This window comes from Ruditapes philippinarum, unplaced genomic scaffold, assembly GCF_026571515.1.
Source record: "Ruditapes philippinarum isolate M1 unplaced genomic scaffold, ASM2657151v2 ctg8986_1_1_1_1, whole genome shotgun sequence".
Classification (NCBI taxonomy): Eukaryota; Metazoa; Mollusca; class Bivalvia; order Venerida; family Veneridae; genus Ruditapes; species Ruditapes philippinarum.
The window spans coordinates 58,471-81,555 of NW_026855224.1; the positions used below are offsets into that span (position 1 = coordinate 58,471).

The window sequence follows — 23,085 nt, forward strand, 5'->3', positions numbered from 1 at the left end:
AGGGCATGCAGCTATAATTCGACATGTGTAAAGTCGTATATAGAACATGCAGCTATAAACTGTTCAGATGTAAAGTCGTATATAGAGCGGGCAGCTATAAACTGTACAGGTGTAAAGTCGTATATAGAGCTTGCAGCTATGAACTGTATAGATGTAAAGTCGTATATAGAACATGCAGCTGTAAACTGTACAGGTGTCAAGTGGAATATAGGGCTTGCAGCTATAAACTGTTCAGATGTTAAGTCGTATATAGAGCATGCAGCTATAAACTGTACGGATGAAAAGTCGTATATAGAGGATGCAGCTATAAACTGTACATGTGTAAAGTCTTATATAGAGCATGCAGCCATAAACTGTACAGATGTAAAGTCGCATATGGGGCATGCAGATATAAACTGTACAGGTGTAGAGTGGTATATAGAGCATGCAGCTGTTAACTGTTCAGATGTTTAAGTCGTATATAGAGCTTGCAACTATGAACTGTAGTATAGATGTAAAGTCGTATATAGAACATGCAGCTATAAACTGTACAGGTGTCAAGTCGTATATAGAACACGCAGCTATAAACTGTACAGATGTAAAGTCGTATGTAGACCATGCAGCTATAAACTGTACAGTTGTAAAGTCGTATATAGAATATGTAGCTATAATTTGCACAGGTTTGTAGTGGTATATAGAACAAGCATCTATAAACTGCACAGGTGTGAAGTCGTGTATAGAGCATGCAGCTATTTTTCTTCCAGATCAAGGGCAATAGTTTCATTGTGTGGCTAAGAAAGACAAGAATTCTATTGTATGGCTAAGGCATAAGGCACCCCTCCGTGCATTATTTACTAAGTCAAACATAAAGTCTCATTAAAACATTAAATGTATACACACTGATAAACTAGCTGAAGTTTATATAATTAAAGCTTTTGCCAGTCTGAAAGAAATAAAGATTAAGGGTGAAACTTAAAAAGATTAAATCTAATAGATTTCTTAATGTATTTACAAAATATGTTATTGTTATCGGTAAGATTTAAACTTCAATATTTGAAATGCATACACTGTAAAAATCAATGTTGCAGAACAAGGAAGTAAATTTTGGTTTCAAATTCCATGAAAGAATCCAATAGCGACAGGAAAATATTTACAGTCAACATTTCACCTGAGGAACATACTGGGAATGATTTAAAAAGCTTGTGAAAACATTTTGAGGATTATATAAAGGTACAATTTCTTTTAAATTTCTCTAAATAATAAAATCATGCATTAATTACATTTGAAAGATATCATGTTTTTAGTTTTACGGTTTGTCGTGTAATTTAGAACAATGATAGTTAAACAAGTTTAATCTTGCCTTTTTGGTAATTAAATATAGCAGTAACAAGAGCTGTAATATGAGCAGTGTGACCATTTTTCACAATACTTGACAGAATGGAAGATCAATGCATTTAAGTTGAAAAAGAGGCATAATTCTGATAAACATCTCTGTGATGGTTTTTGAAAACATTATGTAAATATAGAGAAAATAAAAGGGAGATAATTAACAAAAATGACATTAAGGTTTATTTGACCCTTATAGATTATAAGTTTTATAGTGACCAAGTATTCTAAGTTTAAAATGAATATCTTTTATATTATTTGAGACATAAAAATATTTAAAAATGTTAATCTGGGCAATATATATATATAAATAAATAAATAAATAAATAAATTAATTAATTAATTAATTAATAAATAAAAATATACATTTTACAAAAAGTACAATTATTCTTATTTGTTGAAATCTTAAACTGAATAATGTTTTAATTTTTAAAGCTGCACGCCTCCAGATGAGATAAAATCAAATCTGAGAAAAATGTACTAAGACTTTAGGAAAGGTATAAATATTCAAAATCCTAGTAAAAATTTACATGTTATAAGCGATTAATGACCGAATTTTTCAGTATGTATAACTATATTTCTACTACGTTACTAACGCAGTAAGGGCTATTTTTGCATATTTTGACCTATTTATAGTAATTTACATAAGTTGTAAGCGCCATAGATAATGTGTAGATTGCATTCTTTTGGTAGCTTTAAAATACATTTTCATTAAAATCAGCATGAATCTGGTAAAAATCAGCATGAATCTGGAGGTGTGCTGCTTTAAGATAACCAGACCAATTTTTCTCACTACACGGCAGTATTTTAAATACAGGCATCAAAACTTTTTATTGTAAAAGCCATAAACTCAAAAACCTTCAAAGAAAACTTTATGTTGAATATTCCACTATGATTAATCTAGCTTAATTTGTCAAGGAACATATTACATGTACATGCATTTATATAAAGAACCATGTAGACTAGAAATGTGTCCATATGATACAGATACCCCCATTCAACATATTTACTTCCAATGTTTGGACATCATGAAATGATTAAATTTTAAGCCAGTCAAAATTTGACCTATGACCTCCATATAGACCTTGTTCTTAAAATTGCCGAGGTGGGTGGCACTTACTTGGGTGTTACTTTGGTGAAGACAAGTCCCAAATATTTCAACATCCATCAAGTTACGGCCAATTCATACGCTGAAACCGATTTGACCATGACCTTATAAAACAACCTTAACTCTGAAAGGCACGGACCTAGTTCTAGCACAATTTTGACTTCTTATGGTTATCATGTTTGCAAATTTATTTTGAAATCCCATGATGCAAGAAGTATACAAAGTATAATCTGTAGATATTCCCTAATCATTGTTTACTCAATAAGATATGTTAGTAAGTAAGGAAGTTAATGTCCCTGTTTCATATTGACTGCCTAAGTTCTCTTATTATATTCACAAAGAGGAAAATTAGACAAACCTGAAATAAACATATTTATAATGCATTTCAGATAAACATGGCTGTCCCAGGAAAAAAAGCATCAAAACAATTTTCATCTTCAACACAATCCATGGCATCAGATGAAGATCTTCAAGTTTACTGTCAACCTTGTGATGAGGAAGGAACCAGACTTCCTGCCCATGGTTACTGCACAGATTGCAAGGAACATTTGTGCAAGAATTGTTTCACAGTCCATCTAAAGCATAAACTTTCCAAACATCATACACTTCTAGATGCAACAAGAATGCCTAAAGTTTTGCATCAACCCTCAACATCTACCCACACAGGCCAGTCTGATGAACTTACCACACCCTGTTGCAAACACCCGAAAGAAATGATCAAGTTCTACTGCCTCGACCATGAAGAATTACTCTGCAGTGTGTGTGTTACCCTTGAACACCAAGCTACATCCTGCAAAGTAAACTACATACCCGATATATCTGGTAATATGACAGACAGCAAAGAATGTCAAGATATTTTGAAAGCAGTAAATAGTACTTCTTACCAATATCAGCAGTTTGTGGAAGATGCCAAAAAGATGACAAATAAGTCCAACAGCTCTCTCAAAGATGCATTATCAGATATTAGAAAGTTTCGACAAGAAATCAACCAAAGACTAGATGAACTGGAGAGACAAATTGAAGATGCAGCTAAAGTCGTAGAACAAGAAAATAACAAACATCTGAAAGCAGTAGAAACAACATGTGAAGATATAACGAAATCTCTGAAGACATCATCAGATACCATCAAACAACTTAACACATCAAAACAAGCTGATAAACTCTTCATGGAACTTAAACTTGTAGAGAAAACATTGAAAAATGTGGAGGGAAAGAAACTACAACTTTCATCATATGATATCAAAGAATTTAACTTTAAAACAAATGATGCAATATTAGATCTTCTTAAAACAGAGAAGTCTTTGGGTACATTGACACAAAAAACTTTAAAAATAAAATTTCCATCTGTACAAATAAAGTCTAGACGATCTTCACATCAGGGAGAAATCAGTGTGAAGACATCAAAAGATAAAGACATGTGCTGGATAACAGGAATGACTCTGCTGACTCCTGATCTTCTTATCATAACTGACCGCAATAACAAAGCTGTAAAGATGGTGGTTACCAGCAGACAATCTGTGTCTGATCAACTACAACTAGATGCTAACCCATGGGAATCACCACGGTAACCAGTTCTGACCTTGCTGTCACACTTCCTCACAAACAAACAATACAGTTTATATCAATCTCATCAAACAAACTTAAAAAGAAGCGCACTATGAAAGTGAATGGAGGCTGTTATGGTATTTGCTGTTACCAAGATAAATTTGTTGTGACAAACTACTATCCTGGAAAACTCCAGATCCTTGAAATGAATGGCACTATACTGACAACATTTGATAATAAAAATATTTTTCAAAGAACCACTTCATGTAATATGTAATAAAAGTTCTATCTATGTATCTGACAGGAAGATGAAATCAGTAACAAGATTTAACTGGCAGGGTGATGTAATAGGTAGCTATAGTACAGGTGAGCCAAGAGGAATATCACTATCAAATGATGGTACTGTCTTTATGTGTGACTCATGGAGAAATGATATAGAAGAGATATCGGTCGACTGCTCTATAGGAAAGGTTTTACTGCAGGATGTGATTCGTCCATTTGGTGTTTGTTGGTCCGAGGAAACAAAGAAGTTGTATTTCAGTTGTTACACTTCAAATGAAGATGAAAACAATAACACCATTTACATCTATAAACTGTCATAAACTGGGACAAAAAAAGAAACATTTCTGAATACATGGAGTTAACATACCTGTAAATTTATTATTCTGAAAAAATATAAAAGGTTAACCATAAACCATAAAAATATATAGTGGATATTCAAGTTTTTTCTGTAAATACACGATTTATTTTCATTGAGTGGTGTCAAAATAAATATTTCATGAGTGGCGGTAGCCACAAGTGAAATATGTTAATTTTCATGCCACAAGATGAAAATAAATCATGTGGTTACAGAAAAAAGCTTAAATTTTCTGTTTATTATATACATTTTCCTCTTTTCTGACATTGCAATTTTAAAGACTTTCCATTAAATGTTGTGTACTGGCAGAAATTAAAAGAAAGAAGTCCGTCTAGACACCAGAGAAAATAAAAATACGCATTTTATTCATCAATATTTCTCAATATTTCATCTATAAGTATGTAATAAATTGTGTAACTGTGACATTTTTCCTTCCTTTATATATTTCCAGAAGTAGGTAATCTTTCCATGATATATCAACATATCAACTGATTGAATAGTCAGCAGGGCAAATTATGATTAGACAACACACTCCTGTCTTGCTTTGCACTGGTTGTATCTATTGCTGCTTAAAAGATAAAGAAAGAAAGAAAAACATATTCTGAATTTCAATATATTATATGACTTTATTATCATCAACAATAACAAGGAAATCATACATAGATCATGAAGGTATAAGCTGTCGAGTATTTAAATCAACTTGTAATATTTGATAATCATTACAACATAATTTAAAGTGATATACTAGTATAACAGTTACTTTTTTCCATTACATTTGTATATTGTTATTAAACTGATCTTGTACGAAACATAAATGAAGAATAAATAAACATGCAACAAACATATGGCGACATTATAGCACAATCATGTGGCGACATTATAGCTTTACACTGGTAGAGGGAGATCTCATGAAAGAATCAAATGTCCCTGGTGGGACTTGAACCCACAGCAGTGAGGGGAAGGTGGCTCGAAGTCAAGGGCCTTTGCCATCTGGTCATACTGTGTTGCTAAGGAAGCAATAATTTCATTGTTTTGTTAAGGACGTACATCATTTTTTATTTGCAACAAAGAGAGACAATAATTATATTGTGTGGCTACAGTTTTTTTTAGCTATATAGCTTCCTCACATGAAAAAATTCAAAGTCCCTGGCAGGATTCGACCTACAGAGATGAGAAGCAAGTGGTTTGAAGTAAACCACATAAACCACTCATCCATGGGCACAACTTTTCTAAGAGACGATTATTTAACTTTCTTCCTAAGTGATGCTAAGACAGACACTAAATCTATTGTGTTGCTAATAAATCAATTACTTTAATGTGTTGCTAGGGAAGACAATGATTTTCGTTCAGTTGCTAAGTAAGATTATTAAAATACTGTATTTTAAAGAGAGACAATGATTAATTCTATTGTTGAGGCAGAAAATAATTGGTATATATTGTCAAGGAAAACAATTATTTTCTTTCGCAATTATTTTTGTTCTCACTGGAGAATTAATTATTTGCTCCTTTGTCAAGGGAGATGGTAATTTATCAGAAAAATTGAAATTACTTCTAGCGGATAATGCAGCAGCTAAATACAGAAATTGATTATAATTTATATAAATCTTGAATGAATAAAGTTACCCTTTACAAATTAATGTCACTGTCTATAATCCTTGTACAAGACCAAGGTATCCAATGAAATATTGTGTTGGACAATTTTAAGAGCCAAAAAAAAATATATAAAAAATGGTAAAATTTGTGACACAACAGAACATAAAGTTACTTAGAGGTAATAATAAATGCAAATGGAATCATATAACAAACAGAAAAAAAATCCAATATAAAGCATGACAGAACAAAAAACCAGAAGTCTTAAAATCTATACAGTATTGCACTTTGACAGGTATATACTTGTTACCCCAGCCATCCTCGACTTCAGAATATAAACCAGGACATATTTCTGATATTTGCAATATCACGAAAATATAAAATAAAACAATACAACCAAACTACGAATATAGTTTTTAAAATATGCAGATTTCATATGTACAAAGAGAGCCTAGCCATTTATTTACAATTGTAAAATTATAATAGACTTTCCAATAATTTAACCCCAAAACAGAAAGAACAAACATTGCAAATTTCACTTCAAACATTGATTTTCATTTTCTATATTTAAGAAGAAATCACCGGCCCTTATCCGACTGAAGTCTTTAATGGACTGGTCTAAATTCCATTTTCTGGAACTGTCCATTGTCAAATAAGGGGTATCATGATTAAAATTAAAATAAGTAAGTCAACAGTGTAATGCCTCCTCTGAAAATCTACCAGACTCTATTTTTATATTTATTTTTTTTTAATGAAATTCCTTAAATTCCAAAACAGACTGCTCAAATTTTAAAACATAATAAATTCATTGAAAGAATTAAGCAGGGAACACTTAATAAATATTTTAAATACAATTGCTATAAATAGAATTTCCTTATTACAAACAAAATACGAAAATAACCTACACAATAAATATAATTACTACATGTTATAAACGGTATGAAACTGAATATTATGCAGAAATAACATAATGATTTATTGAGCAAATGGAAAAGTAACATCTAAGGTAAAACCACAACACTTACAATCTTTATCTTTAAAAACAAACAATATAATAGTGAAAAAAAAACATACTACTTATAAAAACATAATTTGAATTAACAGAAAACAAATGTCTGATGTTAAGTGTTCGAGGATTGCTTTGAAAACAGTAAATACAAACAAACAAAAAAGCTGCATGTATCATTCAATTACAATCACATACAAGTACATGTACATTAACATGATTCTCAGCTACTCTATCACATCATCTAAACCTAATTGTGTGATTTATACGAGGGACGTCGTACAAAGTCAAAGACAAAGGCTGTAAAACAAAAATATTACGCCTGATTGTTTGATTTATATGTATATTTTTCTAACATGTTCTCCAAAAAGGCATATTTCAAAATCTATTAACTTTTAATAAGTTTTTTTGCCATATAATTTCTCTAATTAGAATGTTATTACATTTACATACATCTACACCCTATAAACACCTAGTAAAATTATGTCATGTTCAAAGGAATTCAAGTCACACCACAGACCAGTTTACTACTGGGTTATCAGAAAGACAATTTAAAATAATGAATACAAATTTTGTAGATACATATTATAATACTGCATGATTGTAATATCAATTTTAATTGGACAATTGTATTATCCATAATTATACACAGCTGGTTTAATTTGCTATATAATCATTGTACTGTGGTTCATTAATTGTAAGATTATAACTGGTTATACTAAGTCATATATCATGTGAAAAATCTTTATAACTAGAATGATAATTCCTGAATACATTTGTTTCTTAAAATATCAATAAAATCCTTGATTCAGTCCTTGAATATCGTTATAATTTAGAGATACAATACCTTTTTACATGTCCAAAATAAAATCGTTTAAAAGCACTTTCAGATTAAAATTTTCTATATACAACATAGAGATTAAATATACTGTCTGTTTATTTTACAAATGATTCACTTTATCTACATTCACATAAACTATATTTCACTAACATGACACATAACATCATGGTACTTCTTTCTTACAAAAGTTATCTTTACTTCATGACTGAACAATAATCATAGGGACAATTTATCATAAAACTACTTAAAAAGCTGATCAAATAAACAATTATTTCTTTGTTACAGGAAATATTTAGGTATCCTGTTGCTTTTCTTTAAAACTATGGTTCTTCACCGTGCACATGAACATTCCAAGATAAAATTAAACTGGTTCACTGGAAAGATGAACAATTATGTTATAAGTTCCGGTGGTCATATCTTGGTTTAATCATGTTACTTCATAATACAATAATGTCTCATCATCATGTAAACACTTTTGTTTAATTATGTTACTTCATCATGTTACTTCAAGTCTTTTTAGGAGATTCTGCATTAGGGGCATCCCGTAACATGACTATCATTTTGTTAACAAGCATGGAAAGAATTTTATCAGACGGATCCATGAAACCTCGCTGCATCCATTTAGGTATTGTAACTCTGGCATGGGTAAAACCAAGCTTCTGAAGAATATAATCCACACCAACAGGATCTATCTGCTTACTGGCCCAGTGAAGAAGTCTGAAAATAAATACAAAAGTGTTATTAAAATGGCCAACAGGAGATCTTCATTATTACTTTTCATTTCCTTCATTAAAACCAAATACCTAAGTACTTTCTCACTTCAAAAGGTAAACATTTTAAGCATAAGGAAGTTTTTCCAGAAATAATACAAAGAGGAGATCAGGTATTTAACTTTTAAGTTCAATACTAGAGATTCAAGTGTTTTTTTTTAAGAAACACCAATGAAATATAGAAATATTCAATATGCTAAAAAAACAATTTAAAAATAGTTTTTTACACTGTATGCTATGAACAACTTGAAAATGGCAAATTTATATTAAGTCGAGGACAATAACTCAAACAAAACTGAAAAATCCACATGCAGAAAACCAGGTGCACAGCATCACAGTGATGTTGATCATCATTCCTGTAAAGTTGGTTGATTCTAACTCAAGCACTCAATACCCATAACACAACATTTTGAAATGGATTTTACTTAGTCAAGGGCATTTACTCTACAAATACTGAATTAATCCACACTCAAACCCCAAGTGCAAAACACTACACATGCTGACCAACTTGTCAGTTAAGTTGCATGGCTCTAGGCCAAAAACATTTTGAGATGTTGAAAATTGCAATTTTTACTAATTCAAGGGCAACAGCTCTAGAAATACTACAGTGGACATAGAATTTGATCGTGATCCCTTTCTGAAAATTGGGCCAGAGGCTAGTAACAATACTTATAGTAACCATACCTGACAGTTGGTTCCATGTGCCATGTTTTACATTCATATTCTCGCCAGTCTTGTTGTAACACGATTACTGGATCAATTATTTCCTTTTTCTTTGCCGACTTGCCACATGTCCCTGCTACTGATGAACGAGCACCTATATTGATAATAGCATATATCATTTAAATCATTCGAATTTTATTATCATGATGAATCTCTACAATAAATATGCTGTTTCCATAATTATATTACAGTCAATTCTCATAGGGGTTGTACAATAAGAATATAAAATAATCTGCTATTAAATTAAAAGAAACATACCCATCTAGCATGAGTGACCATAATGACTTACCTATGTCGGTAAAGTTATTTTCTATGCCACCAGTTTAATTTTCTATGCCACCAGTATAATAACCTACATGTATGCTAACAATATAATAACCAATGTTATAATTGTAAAAACCTATGCCACCAGTGTCATCACTCATGCTACCAACAGAATAACCAATGATATCAATGTAATAAGCTATGTCACTAGTGTAATTGCCTTTGCCATCAGTGTAATAACCTAATCCACAAGTGATATTGCCTATGTCACCAGTGTAATTATCTATGCTAGCAATGTAATAACCATTGAAAAAAGGTGTTTCCTAGATTAAAAATGTTCAAAACTCAGACAGAATGGTTAAATTGCACAAATTCACAGCCAAATTACCTTTATCTTTTTCAGAAATATATGCCATGACAAGGTCATGTAAGAATAGGAAAACTTCTGCATCCATGGCAACATAAATATGGTCCTCAAATTCGGGCACAAAACTACACTCTACAACTGGTTTTGGATCTGAAAAAAAAGACAAATGGTTCTTCATCTAAATACAGTAACAAAGACACAAATCGGTAATATTCAAACTTAATAATGTATCTTAATATCAATAGTTAACAACTGTAGGAGTTATAAGAAATAGGAATGAAAAGTTTATGTTCTAGATATAGTTAGAAATATATGGTTTAAAATTTAGGTTTTAACAAAGGTGACAAAATCACAAAATACACCCATCAAAAGCTTTTGGTGGTGATGTGGGCAATAAGAAGTGTGGCAAGCAAGTTGGTTCCTATGACATACTTTTGTATTTTATCTAAAATGTTACCTATATGTTTGACCTTGAACCTTGGTTGCATTGACCTGAATTTTTTAATGTGTGACCTAAACCTAGAGACCTAATTCATGCTAAGAACACTACATCTCATGGAAGTGAACAATTCTATAAAATAACATTGAATTCCTCCATGCATGTAGGATATATGCTCCAGACAATATCTGAATATGTTATCATCTCTAGTGACCTTGACCTTTGACTTTTGAAATACTGTGACAGATAGTCAGTCACTCTTGTTTCCATCACTAATTACTATGTACACGACCTTTTAATCAACATACAACAAAAAAAACCCACAAAAACTAATATATTCTATTTTTAGACATACCATCATCGACTGGTTCCTGTTCTGACTGTTGATGTGTGGTTCTAAGCTGTAATTGTAGAGATGGTAAGGCAAATATCATCTCACAATCATGATTATAATCCATGTATTTACGTTTACGATAATCTGATGGACTCTCAATACCAGCACGTTGCATTCTTGGAAATGAGTCGAGATCTACAAAATATTGTTTTCATTATTTTAATGTATTCAAACACTCATTTAAAAGTATGTTCTTTTAAATGGATTCTTTATTAAGAGAATACATTATTGAAAAATAACAAATTCTCACGATAGCATTATGCACCAAAACCTGTGTGTGTGTGATCAACAATAATCTTAAAAAGTTATATATGCTACTTTAAACAAATAATCATACATATTTTTGTTTCCTACTCTACAAGTATGCCTTGTTTTAAAGCATGAAAACATTAATATTCCAAATTGATTCAGCAAAGCCAAGCAACTACATACACATGTATTTAAGCTGAATATGAACGTTTTATTGAGCAGAAATGGTAGTATTAAGTTGTGAGTACGAATATTTCATATTTTTTTACTTCACCTTTAATTTCTGTGTTAGAGAAGGCATAATGGAACCACTCATGGGCATTAGTAAATGTCGGTAGCATGGAATGTCCTCGTGAGATCTTCAGAACGTTTGCCACATTCTTCTCCTGGTGAGATGTGAGGTCATGACCCACATAGAATGTAAGGTCCTGCACAATATGAGTTCCTGAAATTCAAAGTTAATGTAAAAATAAGATCAGAAAGAAGGGTTGATGCAGTTCAATGTTAAAACTAAAAAATAATTTGAATTGAGCAGACATTATTATGAAGTCTCCAGCTCAAACCGAAAAAGCAACCCCTGGATTATCCGATTCTCTAATCTATTGAGCTAAACAGACAGACCCACACAGAGATTTAACAAACAATTTTTGTTATATATGAATATATTTATCAAAAATGTAAAATTGCATATATGAGTATTTCTATGCTGTATAGAATAAACTTTGTGTTAAAATGTTGAAATATTTTAAATTTATAGAAACTGGCTTTTATGACAGCCAATACATATCTGTTTTCAGTATGTCCAATTTCTAAATTTGTTTCTAGATTTTTTTATGAATTCAAAAATTTTAAATATTTTTTTTTTTTACATATATGTATTGTTTTTGTACACCTACGTGTATAGTGGATATTTTCTTTAGAAAATAATAGATATCTTTTAAAACAGGTCACCAAATAAGTTTATGTTTTTGCATTTATTAAATCATAGTTTGCCGTTTGCCAGTTTATCTGTTAGGTAAGATTATTCTCTATTTATGTTACTATTTATATGCTAGTCTCTATATATGAAAAATCTACTAAATAAAACAGAAATAAAATCAAGACATTTGTTTGTAATTTTTAGCTCTAAAAGTATATAGAATGCTGTCTTAACCTATAATTCACTGATTATTTTTTATATAGAGGATATTAAATGAGTGTAGTTTTAATACTAAATTTATTGAACAAAATGAATAAAATCATATGCGAGCATAATATTGTTTTATTCAATAAGTTCAATAAATTTAGTATTGAATCTACACGAATGTAATATTCAATTTATCACATATATAAAATAAGAACTGTTACAAGGATTCTTTTTTCATAGACGCACCTATAGTGTACTGCTAACATTAACGCGCTTTAACGCTATGTTTATATATAGCGCAAATGATGTCACGTCAAAGTGTTATTACACTAGTGTAATATAGTTTTTATTAAATGTCTTTATTACACTTACGCGCCTCAGTTTATGTGATAGTGAATAGTTAATGAGTGTAGGTTTAATACAAACTTTATTAAACAAGTTGAATAAATCATATTATGTGAGCCTCTGGTCAGCATAATATTGTTTTATTCAACTCGTTCAATAAATTTAGTATTGAATCTACACAAATATAATATTCTACTTATCACATATATAAAATAAGAACTGTTAAAAGGAGTCATTTTTCATAGACATGCCTATAGAGTTAACGCTAACATAAGCGCTTTAACGCCATGTGTATATATAGCGCATGTCAAAGTTTTATAACACTAGTGTAATATCGTTTTTAGCTCGACTATTCGCATAATAATTGAGCTAATGCAGTCACCCATTTGTCAGCGTCCCTGTGTTTAAGTTTTTGCGTGTAAGCTGGTATCTCAAAAACTACTGAAGGGAATGTATTGAAACTTCACACACTTGTTCTCTGTGATTATCTAACATGATTGGCACAAGTCGCATAACTCTGATTTGCTTTTTTTGCATAATTATGCCCCTTTTTCGACTTAGAAATTCTTGGTTAAGTTTTTGCGTGTAAGCTGGTATCTCAAAAACTACTGAAGGGAATGTATTGAAACTTCACACACTTGTTTTCATAGATTATCTCACATGATTGGCACAAGTCACATAACTCTGATTTGCTTTTTTTGCATAATTATGCTCCTTTATCGACTTAGAAATTCTTGGTTAAGTTTTTGCGTGTAAGCTGGTATCTCCATAACTATTGAAGGAAATGGATTGAAACTTTACACACTTGTTTTCATAGATTATCTAACATGATTGGCACAAGTCACATAACTCTGATTTGCTTTTTTGCATAATTATGCCCATTTTTCCACTTAGAAATTCTTGGTTAAGTTTTTGCGTGTTAGCTGGTATCTCAAAAACTGCTGAAGGGAATGTATTGAAACTTCACACACTTGTTCTCTGTGATTATCTAACATGATTGGCTCAAGTCGCATAACTCTGATTTGCTTTTTTTGCATAATCATGCCCCTTTTTCGACTTAGAAATTCTTGGTTAAGTTTTTGCGTGTAAGCTGGTATCTCCATAACTATTGAAGGAAATGGATTGAAACTTTACACACTTGTTTTCATTGATTATCTAACATGATTGACACAAGTCACATAACTCTGATTTGCTTTTTTGCATAATTATGCCCCTTTTTCGACTTAGAAATTCTTGGTTAAGTTTTTGCATGTTAGCTGGTATCTCAAAAACTACTGAAGGGAATGTATTGAAACTTCACACACTTGTTCTCTGTGATAAACTAACATGATTGGCACAAGTCGCATAACTCTGATTTGCTTTTTTTGCATAATTATGCCCCTTTTTCGACTTAGAAATTCTTGGTTAATTTTTGCGTGTAAGCTGGTATCTCCATAACTATTGAAGGAAATGGATTGAAACTTTACACACTTGTTTTCATAGATTATCTAACATGATTGGCACAAGTCACATAACTCTGATTTGCTTTTTTGCATAATTATGCCCCTTTTTCGACTTAGAAATTCTTGGTTAAGTTTTTGCGTGTTAGCTGGTATCTCAAAAACTACTGAAGGGAATGTATTGAAACTTCACACACTTGTTCTCTGTGATAATCTAACATGATTGGCACAAGTCGCATAACTCTGATTTGCTTTTTTTGCATAATTATGCCCCTTTTTCGACTTAGAAATTCTTGGTTAAGTTTTTGCGTGTAAGCTGGTATCTCCATAACTACTGAAGGGAATGGATTGAAACTTCACACACTTGTTCTCTGTGATTATCTAACATGATTGGCACAAGTCACATAACTCTGATTTGCTTTTTTGCATAATTATGCCCCTTTTTCGACTTAGAAATTCTTTGTTAAGTTTTTGCGTGTATGCTGGTATCTCCATAACTGCTGAAGGGAATGGATTGAAACTTCACACACTTGGTCTCTTTGATTATCTAACATGATTGGCACAAGTTGCATTACTCTGATTTGCTTTTTTTTGCATAATTATGCTCCTTTTTCGACTTAGAAATTCTTGGTTAAGTTTTTGCGTGTTAGCTGGTATCTCCATAGCTACTAATGGGAATGGATTGAAACTTCACACACTTTTTGTGTGTGATTATCTTGCATGATTGGCACAAGTCCCATAACTCTTGATTTGTTGTTTTCATATTTTCCCCTTTTTCGGCTTAGAAATTCTTGGTAAAGGTTTTGCTTTTAAGCTGGTATCTCCATAACTACTGAAAGATTTGTGCCTTTATTGGGAAAATTTTATGCATTCGTAATAACAAAGCAGTGATTTACTCGATATAACATCTTAATAACAAGCCTTTGTACCTTTTCGGACAATTTTATGTTTCATATAGGTAAGCATTATCATACTCAATGAGACACCCTTGTGACAACTTTTTCGAATAGTGGAGCGTTACTGTCCTCAGATAATTCTTGTTATTAAATGACTTTATTACGCTCCTGCGCCATGGTTTATGTGATAGTTATTATGCAGTTATATTTCGTTTCAATCATACTTTCAGGTGCCCGTTTATGCCGGAAATAATGCACAGAAGGGCACCTGAGGTCTTCCTCCACAAGTAAAGCTGGAACGTCACGATATGACCTATACTGTGTCGATGTGACGTAAAACCCAATAAAAAAATAAAAAAAATAAAATAATCATACTTTGTACATCTTAAGGAATTTACTTCAGATATTAGATATGTCAACCTTTTATGTGTTGTGGATGTTAACATTTTCCTTGACTAAGTTAAAGCTACATGCCTCCAGATGAGTCAAAATATTTCATAAAATCAAACTTGAGAAAAATGTACTAAGATGTAAGGAAAAGTAAAAAGCTTCAAGATTCAATATATATTTTACATATTATGTGCGATTAATGACTGATTTTGCAGTATCTACAACTATATTTCTATTGCTTTACTAACGCATTTAAGGCCATATAGGCATATTTTGACCACATTTTAGGTAATTTACGTGGTTTGTTAGTGCAATTGAAAATGTGTATATTGCTTCCTTTTGGTTACTTCACATATTTCACATTTAAATTCATTTTCAATTTTTTTTTGAAAATAAGCATGAATCTGGAGGCGTGCTGCTTTAAAGACAAAGTTTCTTGCAATGATATAGACTGATGCCACAAATACTGCACATCCGCATTGGAAGAACTAATTAGCTATTCAGGGTCCAGCGACTGTTCAGCTATAAAGTAGTATATAGGGCATGCAGCTATAAAAAGTACAGTACTGTATAGTCGTATAAAAAGCATGCAGCTATAAACGATATAGGTATAAAGTCGTATATAGAGCATGCAGCTATAAACTGTGTAGGTGTAAAGTCATAAAGAGAGCATGCAGCTATAGCTATAGTTTATAGCTATAAACTGTGCAGATATAAAGTCGTAAATAAAGCATTCAGCTGTAAACTGTAGGATGTATAGTAGTATTTACAGCATGCAGCTTTAAACTGTACAGATGTAAAGTCATATATAGAACATGCAGCTATAAACTGTACATATTTAAAGTAGTATATAGAGCATGCAGCTATATCTGTACAGATGTAAAGTCGTATATAGAGCATGTAGCTATAAACTGTACAGGTGTAAAGTCGTATATAGATCATGCAGCTATAAACTGCAAAGGTTTTAATTGGTTTATAGAGCATGCGGCTATAAACTGAACAGATGTGAAGTCGTATATAGAGCATGCAGCTCTAAACTTTACAGATGTAAAGAAGTATAATGAGCATGCAGCTATAAACTGTACAGATGTAAAGTCATATATAGATCATGCAGCTATAAACTGTACAGATGTAAAGTCATATATAGATCATGCAGCTATAAACTTTACAGATGTAAAGTAGTATATAGAACATGAAGCTATAAACTGTACCGATGTAAAGTAGTATATAGAACATGCAGCTATAAACTTTACAGATGTAAAGTAGTATATAGAACATGCAGCTATAAACTTTACAGATGTAAAGTAGTATATAGAACATGCAGCTATAAACTGTACCGATGTAAAGTAGTATATAGAACATGCAGCTATAAACTTTTCAGATGTTAAGTATTACTAGTATATAGAACATGCAGCTATAAACTGTACAGATGTAAAGTAGTATATAGAACATGCAGCTATAAACGGTACAGATGTAAAGTAGTATATAGGGCATGCAGCTATAAACTGTACAGGTGTAATGTTGATTACAGAGCATGCAGCTATAAACTGCACGGGTTTAAAGAAGTATAATGAGCATGCAGCTATAAACTGTACAGATATAAATTAGTATTTAGAGCATGAAGCTATAAACTGTAAAGATGTAGTCGTATATAGAACATGCAGATATAAACTTGACGGATGTATAGTCGTTTATAGAGCATGCAGCTATAAACTGTACATATGTAAAGTCGTATATAGAGCACGAGCTATAAACTGTACAGATGTAAAGTAGTATATTATAGAGCATGCAGCTCTAAACTGCACGGGTGTCATGTAGTATATGGAGCATGCAGCTATAAACTGTAAAGGTGTAAACTAGTATATAGAGCATGCAGCTATAAATTGTACAGATGTAAAGTAGTATATTGAGCTTGCAGCTATAAACTGCACGGGTTTAAAGAAGTATAATGAGCGCGCAGCTATAAACTGTACAGATGTAAAGTAGTACCTAGGGCATTCAGATGTAAACTGTACGGATGTAAAGTCCTAAATAGAGCATGCAGCTATAAACTGTACATCTGTAAAATCGTATATTGAACATGCAGCTATTAACAGTTACTGTACAGATGTAAAGTGGTATAGAGAGCATGCAGCTATGAACTGCACAGGTTTAAAGAAGTATGATGAGCATGCAACGCTAAACTGCACAAATGTAAAGTCGTATATAGAGCATGCAGCTATAAACTGTACAGATGTATAGTCCTATATAGAGCATGTAGCTATAAACTGTCCTATATAGAGCATGCAGCTTTAAACTGTATAGATGTGAAGTCGTATATAGAACATGCAGCTATAAACTGTACAGATATAAAGTAGTATATAGAACAAGCAGCTGATGTAAAGTTGTAAATAGAACATGCAGCTTTAAACTGTACAGATGTATAGTCCTATATAGAGCATGCAGCTATAAACTGTCCTATATTGAGCATGCAGCTTTAAACTGTATAGATGTGAAGTCATATATAGAACATGCAGCTATAAACTGTACAGCAGTATAGTTGTATATAGAGCATGAAGTTTTTTTCTTCCTGATCAAGGACAATGGTTTCATAAGAAGACAAGAAGAATTCTTTCGTATTGCTAAGGCATAAGGCCCCCCTCCGTGCATTATTACTAAATCAAATATAATGTCGTATTAAATCTGATTTACAACCTCTTTATTATGAAATTTTAACAACACAGTATAAATGATTCATATACATGTTAACTTAAATGTATACACACTGATAAACTAGCTGAAGTTTATATGATTAAACTTTTTGCCATAGTCTGAACGAAATTAAGATGAAGGGTTAAACTTACAAAGCTATAAAATTTAGTAGATTTGATATAAATTTTACTTAATTAATTTACAAAATATGTCAGTGTTGTCTGTAATGTATACACTGTAAAAATCAATGTTGCAGAACAAGGAAGTAAATTTTGGTATCAAATTCCATGAAAGAATCCAATAGCGACAGGAAAATATTTACAGTCAACATTTTACCTGAGGAACATACTGCGAATGATTTAAAAAAGATTTGTGAAAACATTTTGAGGATTATATAAAGGTACAATTTCTTTTAAATTTCTCTAAATAATAAAATCATGCATTAATTACATTTAAAAGATATAATGTTTTCAGTTTTACGGTTTGTCGTGTAATTTAAAACAATGATAGTTAAACAAGTTTAATCTTGCCTTTTATGGTAAGTAAATATAACAGTAACAAGAGCTGTAATATGAGCAGTGTGACCATTTTTCACAGTACTTGACAGAATGAATGATCAATGCATTTAAGTAGAAAAAGAGGCATAATTCTGATAAACATCTCTGTGATGCTTTTTGAAAATATTATGTAAATATAGAGAAAATAAAAGGGAGATAATTAACAAAATGACATTAAGGGTTGTTTGTCCATTATAAATTATAAGTTTTATAGTGACCAAGTTTAAAATGAATATCTTTTATATTATTTGAGACATTAAAATACTTAAAAATGTTAATCTGGGCAAATAAATAAATCATAAATAAATAATAAATAAATAAATAAATAAATAAATAAATAAATAAATAAATAAATAAAAATATACATTTTACAAAAAGTACAATTATTCTTATTTCTAAATCTTAGACTATATAATGTTTTGATTTTTAAAGCTGCACGCCTCCAGATGAGCATGATATTTCGATAAAATCAAATCTGAGAAAAATGTACTAAGACTTTAGGAAAGGTATAAATATTCAAAATCCTAGTAAAAATTTACATGTTATAAGCGATTAATGACCGAATTTTTCAGTATGTATAACTATATTTCTACTACGTTACTAACGCAGTAAGGGCTATTTTTGCATATTTTGACCTATTTATAGTAATTTACAGAGGTTGTAAGTGCCATTGATAATGTGTAGATTGCATTCTTTTGGTAGCTTTAAAATACATTTGAACATATTTATACTACATTTCAGATAAAACATGGCTGTCCCAGGAAAAAAAGCATCAAAACAATTTTCATCTTCAAGACAATCCATGGCATCAGATGAAGATCTTCAAGTTTACTGTCAACCTTGTGATGAGGAAGGAACCAGACTTCCTGCCCATGGTTACTGCACAGATTGCATGGAACATTTATGCAAGAATTGTTTCACAGTCCATAAAAAGCATAAACTTTCCAAACATCATACACTTCTGGATGCAACAAGAATGCCTAAAGTTCTGCATCAAACCACATCATGCACCCACACTGGCCAGTCTGATACACTTATCACACCCTGTTCCAAACACCCGAAAGAAATTATCAAGTTCTACTGCCACGACCATAAAGAATTACTTTGCAGTGTGTGTGTTACCCTTGAACACCAAGCTACATCCTGTAAGGTCAACTATATACCCGATATTTCTGGTAACATAATAGACAGCAAAGAATGTCAAGATATTTTGAAAGCAATAAATAGCTCTTCTGACCAATACCAGCAGTTTGTGGAAGATGCCAAAAAGATGACACATATGTCCAACAGCTCTCTTAAAGATGCATTAGCAGACATTAAAAAATTTCGGCAAGAAATCAACCAAAGACTAGATGAACTGGAGAGACAGATTGAAGATGCAGCTAAAGTCATAGAACAAGAAAACAACAAACATCTGAAAGCAGTAGAAACAACATGTGAAGATATAACCAAATCTCTGAAAACATCATCAGACACCATCAAACAACTCAACACATCAAAACAAGCTGATAAACTCTTCATGGAACTTAAACTTGCAGAGAAAACAATGAAAAATGTGGAGGGAAATAAACTACAACTTTCATCATATGATATCAAAAAACACAAATTTAAAGCAAATGAGGCAATATTAGATTTTCTTAAAACAGAGAAGTCTTTGGGTACATTGACACAAAAAACTTTAAAAATAAAATCTCCATCTGTACAAATAAAGTCTAGACAATCTTCACATCAGGGAGAAATCAGTGTGAAGACATCAAAAGATAAAGACAAGTGCTGGATAACAGGAATGACTCTGCTGACTCCTGATCTTCTTATCATAACTGACCGCAATAACAAAGCTGTAAAGATGGTGGTTACCAGCAGACAATCTGTGTCTGATCAACTACAACTAGATGCTAACCCATGGGATATCACCACGGTAACCAGTTCTGACCTTGCTGTCACACTTCCTCACAAACAAACAATACAGTTTATATCAATCTCATCAAACAAACTTAAAAAGAAGCACACTATGAAAGTGAATGGAGGCTGTTATGGTATTTGCTGTTACCAAGATAAACTTGTTGTGACATACTACTATCCTGGAAAACTCCAGATCCTTGAAATGAATGGCACTATGCTGACAACAATTGATGATAAAAATATTTTCAAAGAACCATATACTGTAACATGTAATAAAAGTTCTATCTATGTATCTGACACTGGGATGAAATCGGTAACAAGAATAAACTGGCAGGGTGATGTGATAGGCAGTTATAGCTGTACAGGTAAGCCAACAGGAATATCAGATGATGGTACTGTCTTTGTGTGTGTCTGGGACAGAGCTGTTATAGAAGAGATATCAGAAGACTGCTCTACAGGAAAGGTTGTACTGCAGGATGTGATTGCTCCATATGCTGTATGTTGGTCTGAGGAAACAAAGAAGTTGTATTTTAGTTGTTTTACTTCAAATGAAAATAAAAATAACACCATTTACATCTATAAACTGTCATAAACTGGAACAAAAAAAGAAACATTTCTGAATACATGGAGTTAACATACCTGGAAATTTATTATTCTGAAAAAATATAAAAGGTTAACCATAAACCATAAAAATATATAGAGGATATTCAAGTTTTTTCTGTAAATACACGATTTATTTTCATCGAGTGGTGTGAAAATAAATATTTCATGAGTGGCGGTAGCCACGAGTGAAAAATGTTAATTTTCATGCCACAAGATGAAAATAAATCATGTGGTTACAGAAAAAAGCTTGAATTTTCTGTTTATTATATACATTTTCCTCTTTTCTGACATTACAATTTGAAAGACTTTCCCTTAAATGTTGTGTACTGGCAGAATTTAAAAGAAAGAAGTCCGTCTAGACACCAGTGAAAATACGGAAAATATGTTATACCACATTGAAAAATAATTTTTTACAGTGAAAATACGGAAAATAAAAATACGCATTTTATTTCATCAATATTTCTCAATATTTCATCTATAAGTATGTAATAAATTGTGTAACTGTGACATTTTTCCTTCCTTTATATATTTCCAGAAGTAGGTAATCTTTCCATGATATATCAACATATCAACTGATTGAATAGTCAGCAGGGCAAATTATGATCAGACAACACACTCCTATCTTGCTTTGCACTGGTTGTATATATTGAGTCTGTTGCTGCTTAAAAGATAAAGAAAGAAAGAAAAACATATTCTGAATTTCAATATATTATATGACTTTATTATCATCAACAATAACAAGGAAATCATACATAGACCATGAAGGTATAAGCTGTCAAGCTATTAAATCAACTTGTAATATTTGCTAATCATTACAACATAATTTAAAGTGATATATAACTTTTTTACTTTACATAAGTATATTGTTATTAAACTGATCTTGTAGGAAACATAAATGAAGAATAAATAAACATGTAGCTGTTACAGTAGTACATTATTTGGATTAGGGAGGAACCAACATACAGAACAACAGCAAAAAAACATGAAGCATATACAAATTTGAACATAATTATTTATTTCATAATGAAATGTGAAACTATATAAGTACATGAATATATTTTTTAATTTCTTATAAAAACTGAAAGCCAATTAAAACATAATTAACTCACTGAGTGAGATATATCTCCTTGTAATAATTATTCACAATATACTTGCATGAACTTAATCAACGTAAAAGCAGTCCTTACAGTTTAAATGAAAACTTTTAGCAGTTATTTTTCTTTCAGACCAAGGACAATGATTTCATTATGTTACAGGCAATAATTTAATTGTATTGCTAGGAAAGCAATAATTTTATATGTGTTGCTTAGAGTGGCAATTATTTTATTTGCAATCAAAAGAGACAATAATTCTATTTCAATGCTTTGAGAGACAATAGTTTCATTGTGTTGCTAGGAGAGCAACTATTATGTGTTGCTATGGGAGACTATTTTATTTGCATTACAAAACCCAAAACAATGATTTAATTGTGTTTCTAAGAGAGTCAAGGTTTGTGCAACAATCATATGGCGACATTGTAACACAATTATATGGCGACATTATAGCTTTACACTGGTAGAGGGAGATCTCATGAAAGAATCAAATGTCCCTGGTGGGACTTGAACCCACAGCAGTGCGGGGCAGGTGGCTCGAAGTCAGGGGCCTTTACCATCTGGTCATACTGTGTTGCTAAGGAAGCAATAATTTCATTGTTTTGTTAAGGACGTACATCAATTTTTTATTTGCAACTAAGAGAGACAATAATTATATTGTGTTGCTAGAGTTTTTTTTTAGCTATATAGCTTCCTCACATGAAAAAATTCAAAGTCCCTGGCAGGATTCGACCTACAGAGATGAGA

At 31.6% G+C, this 23,085-nt stretch overlaps 3 protein-coding genes across 4 annotated transcripts; 2 read left to right on the top strand and 1 right to left on the bottom strand.

The window, feature by feature from the left end:
* The first annotated feature begins 912 nt into the window (after positions 1 to 912).
* Positions 913 to 21,754, top strand: LOC132742552 (uncharacterized). 2 transcript variants are annotated; one of them, XM_060730989.1, is made up of 2 exons: positions 913 to 1,209; positions 19,484 to 21,754. In XM_060730989.1, exon 2 carries the CDS (start codon positions 19,491 to 19,493, stop codon positions 21,234 to 21,236), a length of 1,746 nt encoding a protein of 581 aa, XP_060586972.1. In that variant the 5' UTR covers positions 913 to 1,209; positions 19,484 to 19,490; the 3' UTR covers positions 21,237 to 21,754. The 2 variants fall into 2 exon arrangements, with proteins under 2 accessions (XP_060586972.1, XP_060586971.1); XM_060730988.1 differs by lacking the exon at positions 913 to 1,209 and adding an exon at positions 18,288 to 18,585.
* On the top strand, positions 2,847 to 4,318 carry LOC132742549 (E3 ubiquitin-protein ligase TRIM71-like). The gene has a single exon (XM_060730986.1). It carries the CDS (start codon positions 2,869 to 2,871, stop codon positions 4,039 to 4,041), a length of 1,173 nt encoding a protein of 390 aa, XP_060586969.1. The 5' UTR covers positions 2,847 to 2,868; the 3' UTR covers positions 4,042 to 4,318.
* On the bottom strand, positions 4,784 to 11,744 carry LOC132742551 (bridge-like lipid transfer protein family member 1). Its single transcript, XM_060730987.1, has 5 exons — positions 11,573 to 11,744; positions 11,011 to 11,184; positions 10,238 to 10,366; positions 9,547 to 9,679; positions 4,784 to 8,809 (listed from the first exon to the last, which is right to left on the bottom strand). The coding sequence occupies exons 1-5, from the start codon at positions 11,637 to 11,639 to the stop codon at positions 8,599 to 8,601; spliced, it is 714 nt and encodes a 237-aa protein (XP_060586970.1). The 5' UTR covers positions 11,640 to 11,744; the 3' UTR covers positions 4,784 to 8,598.
* Positions 21,755 to 23,085: the final 1,331 nt, after the last annotated feature.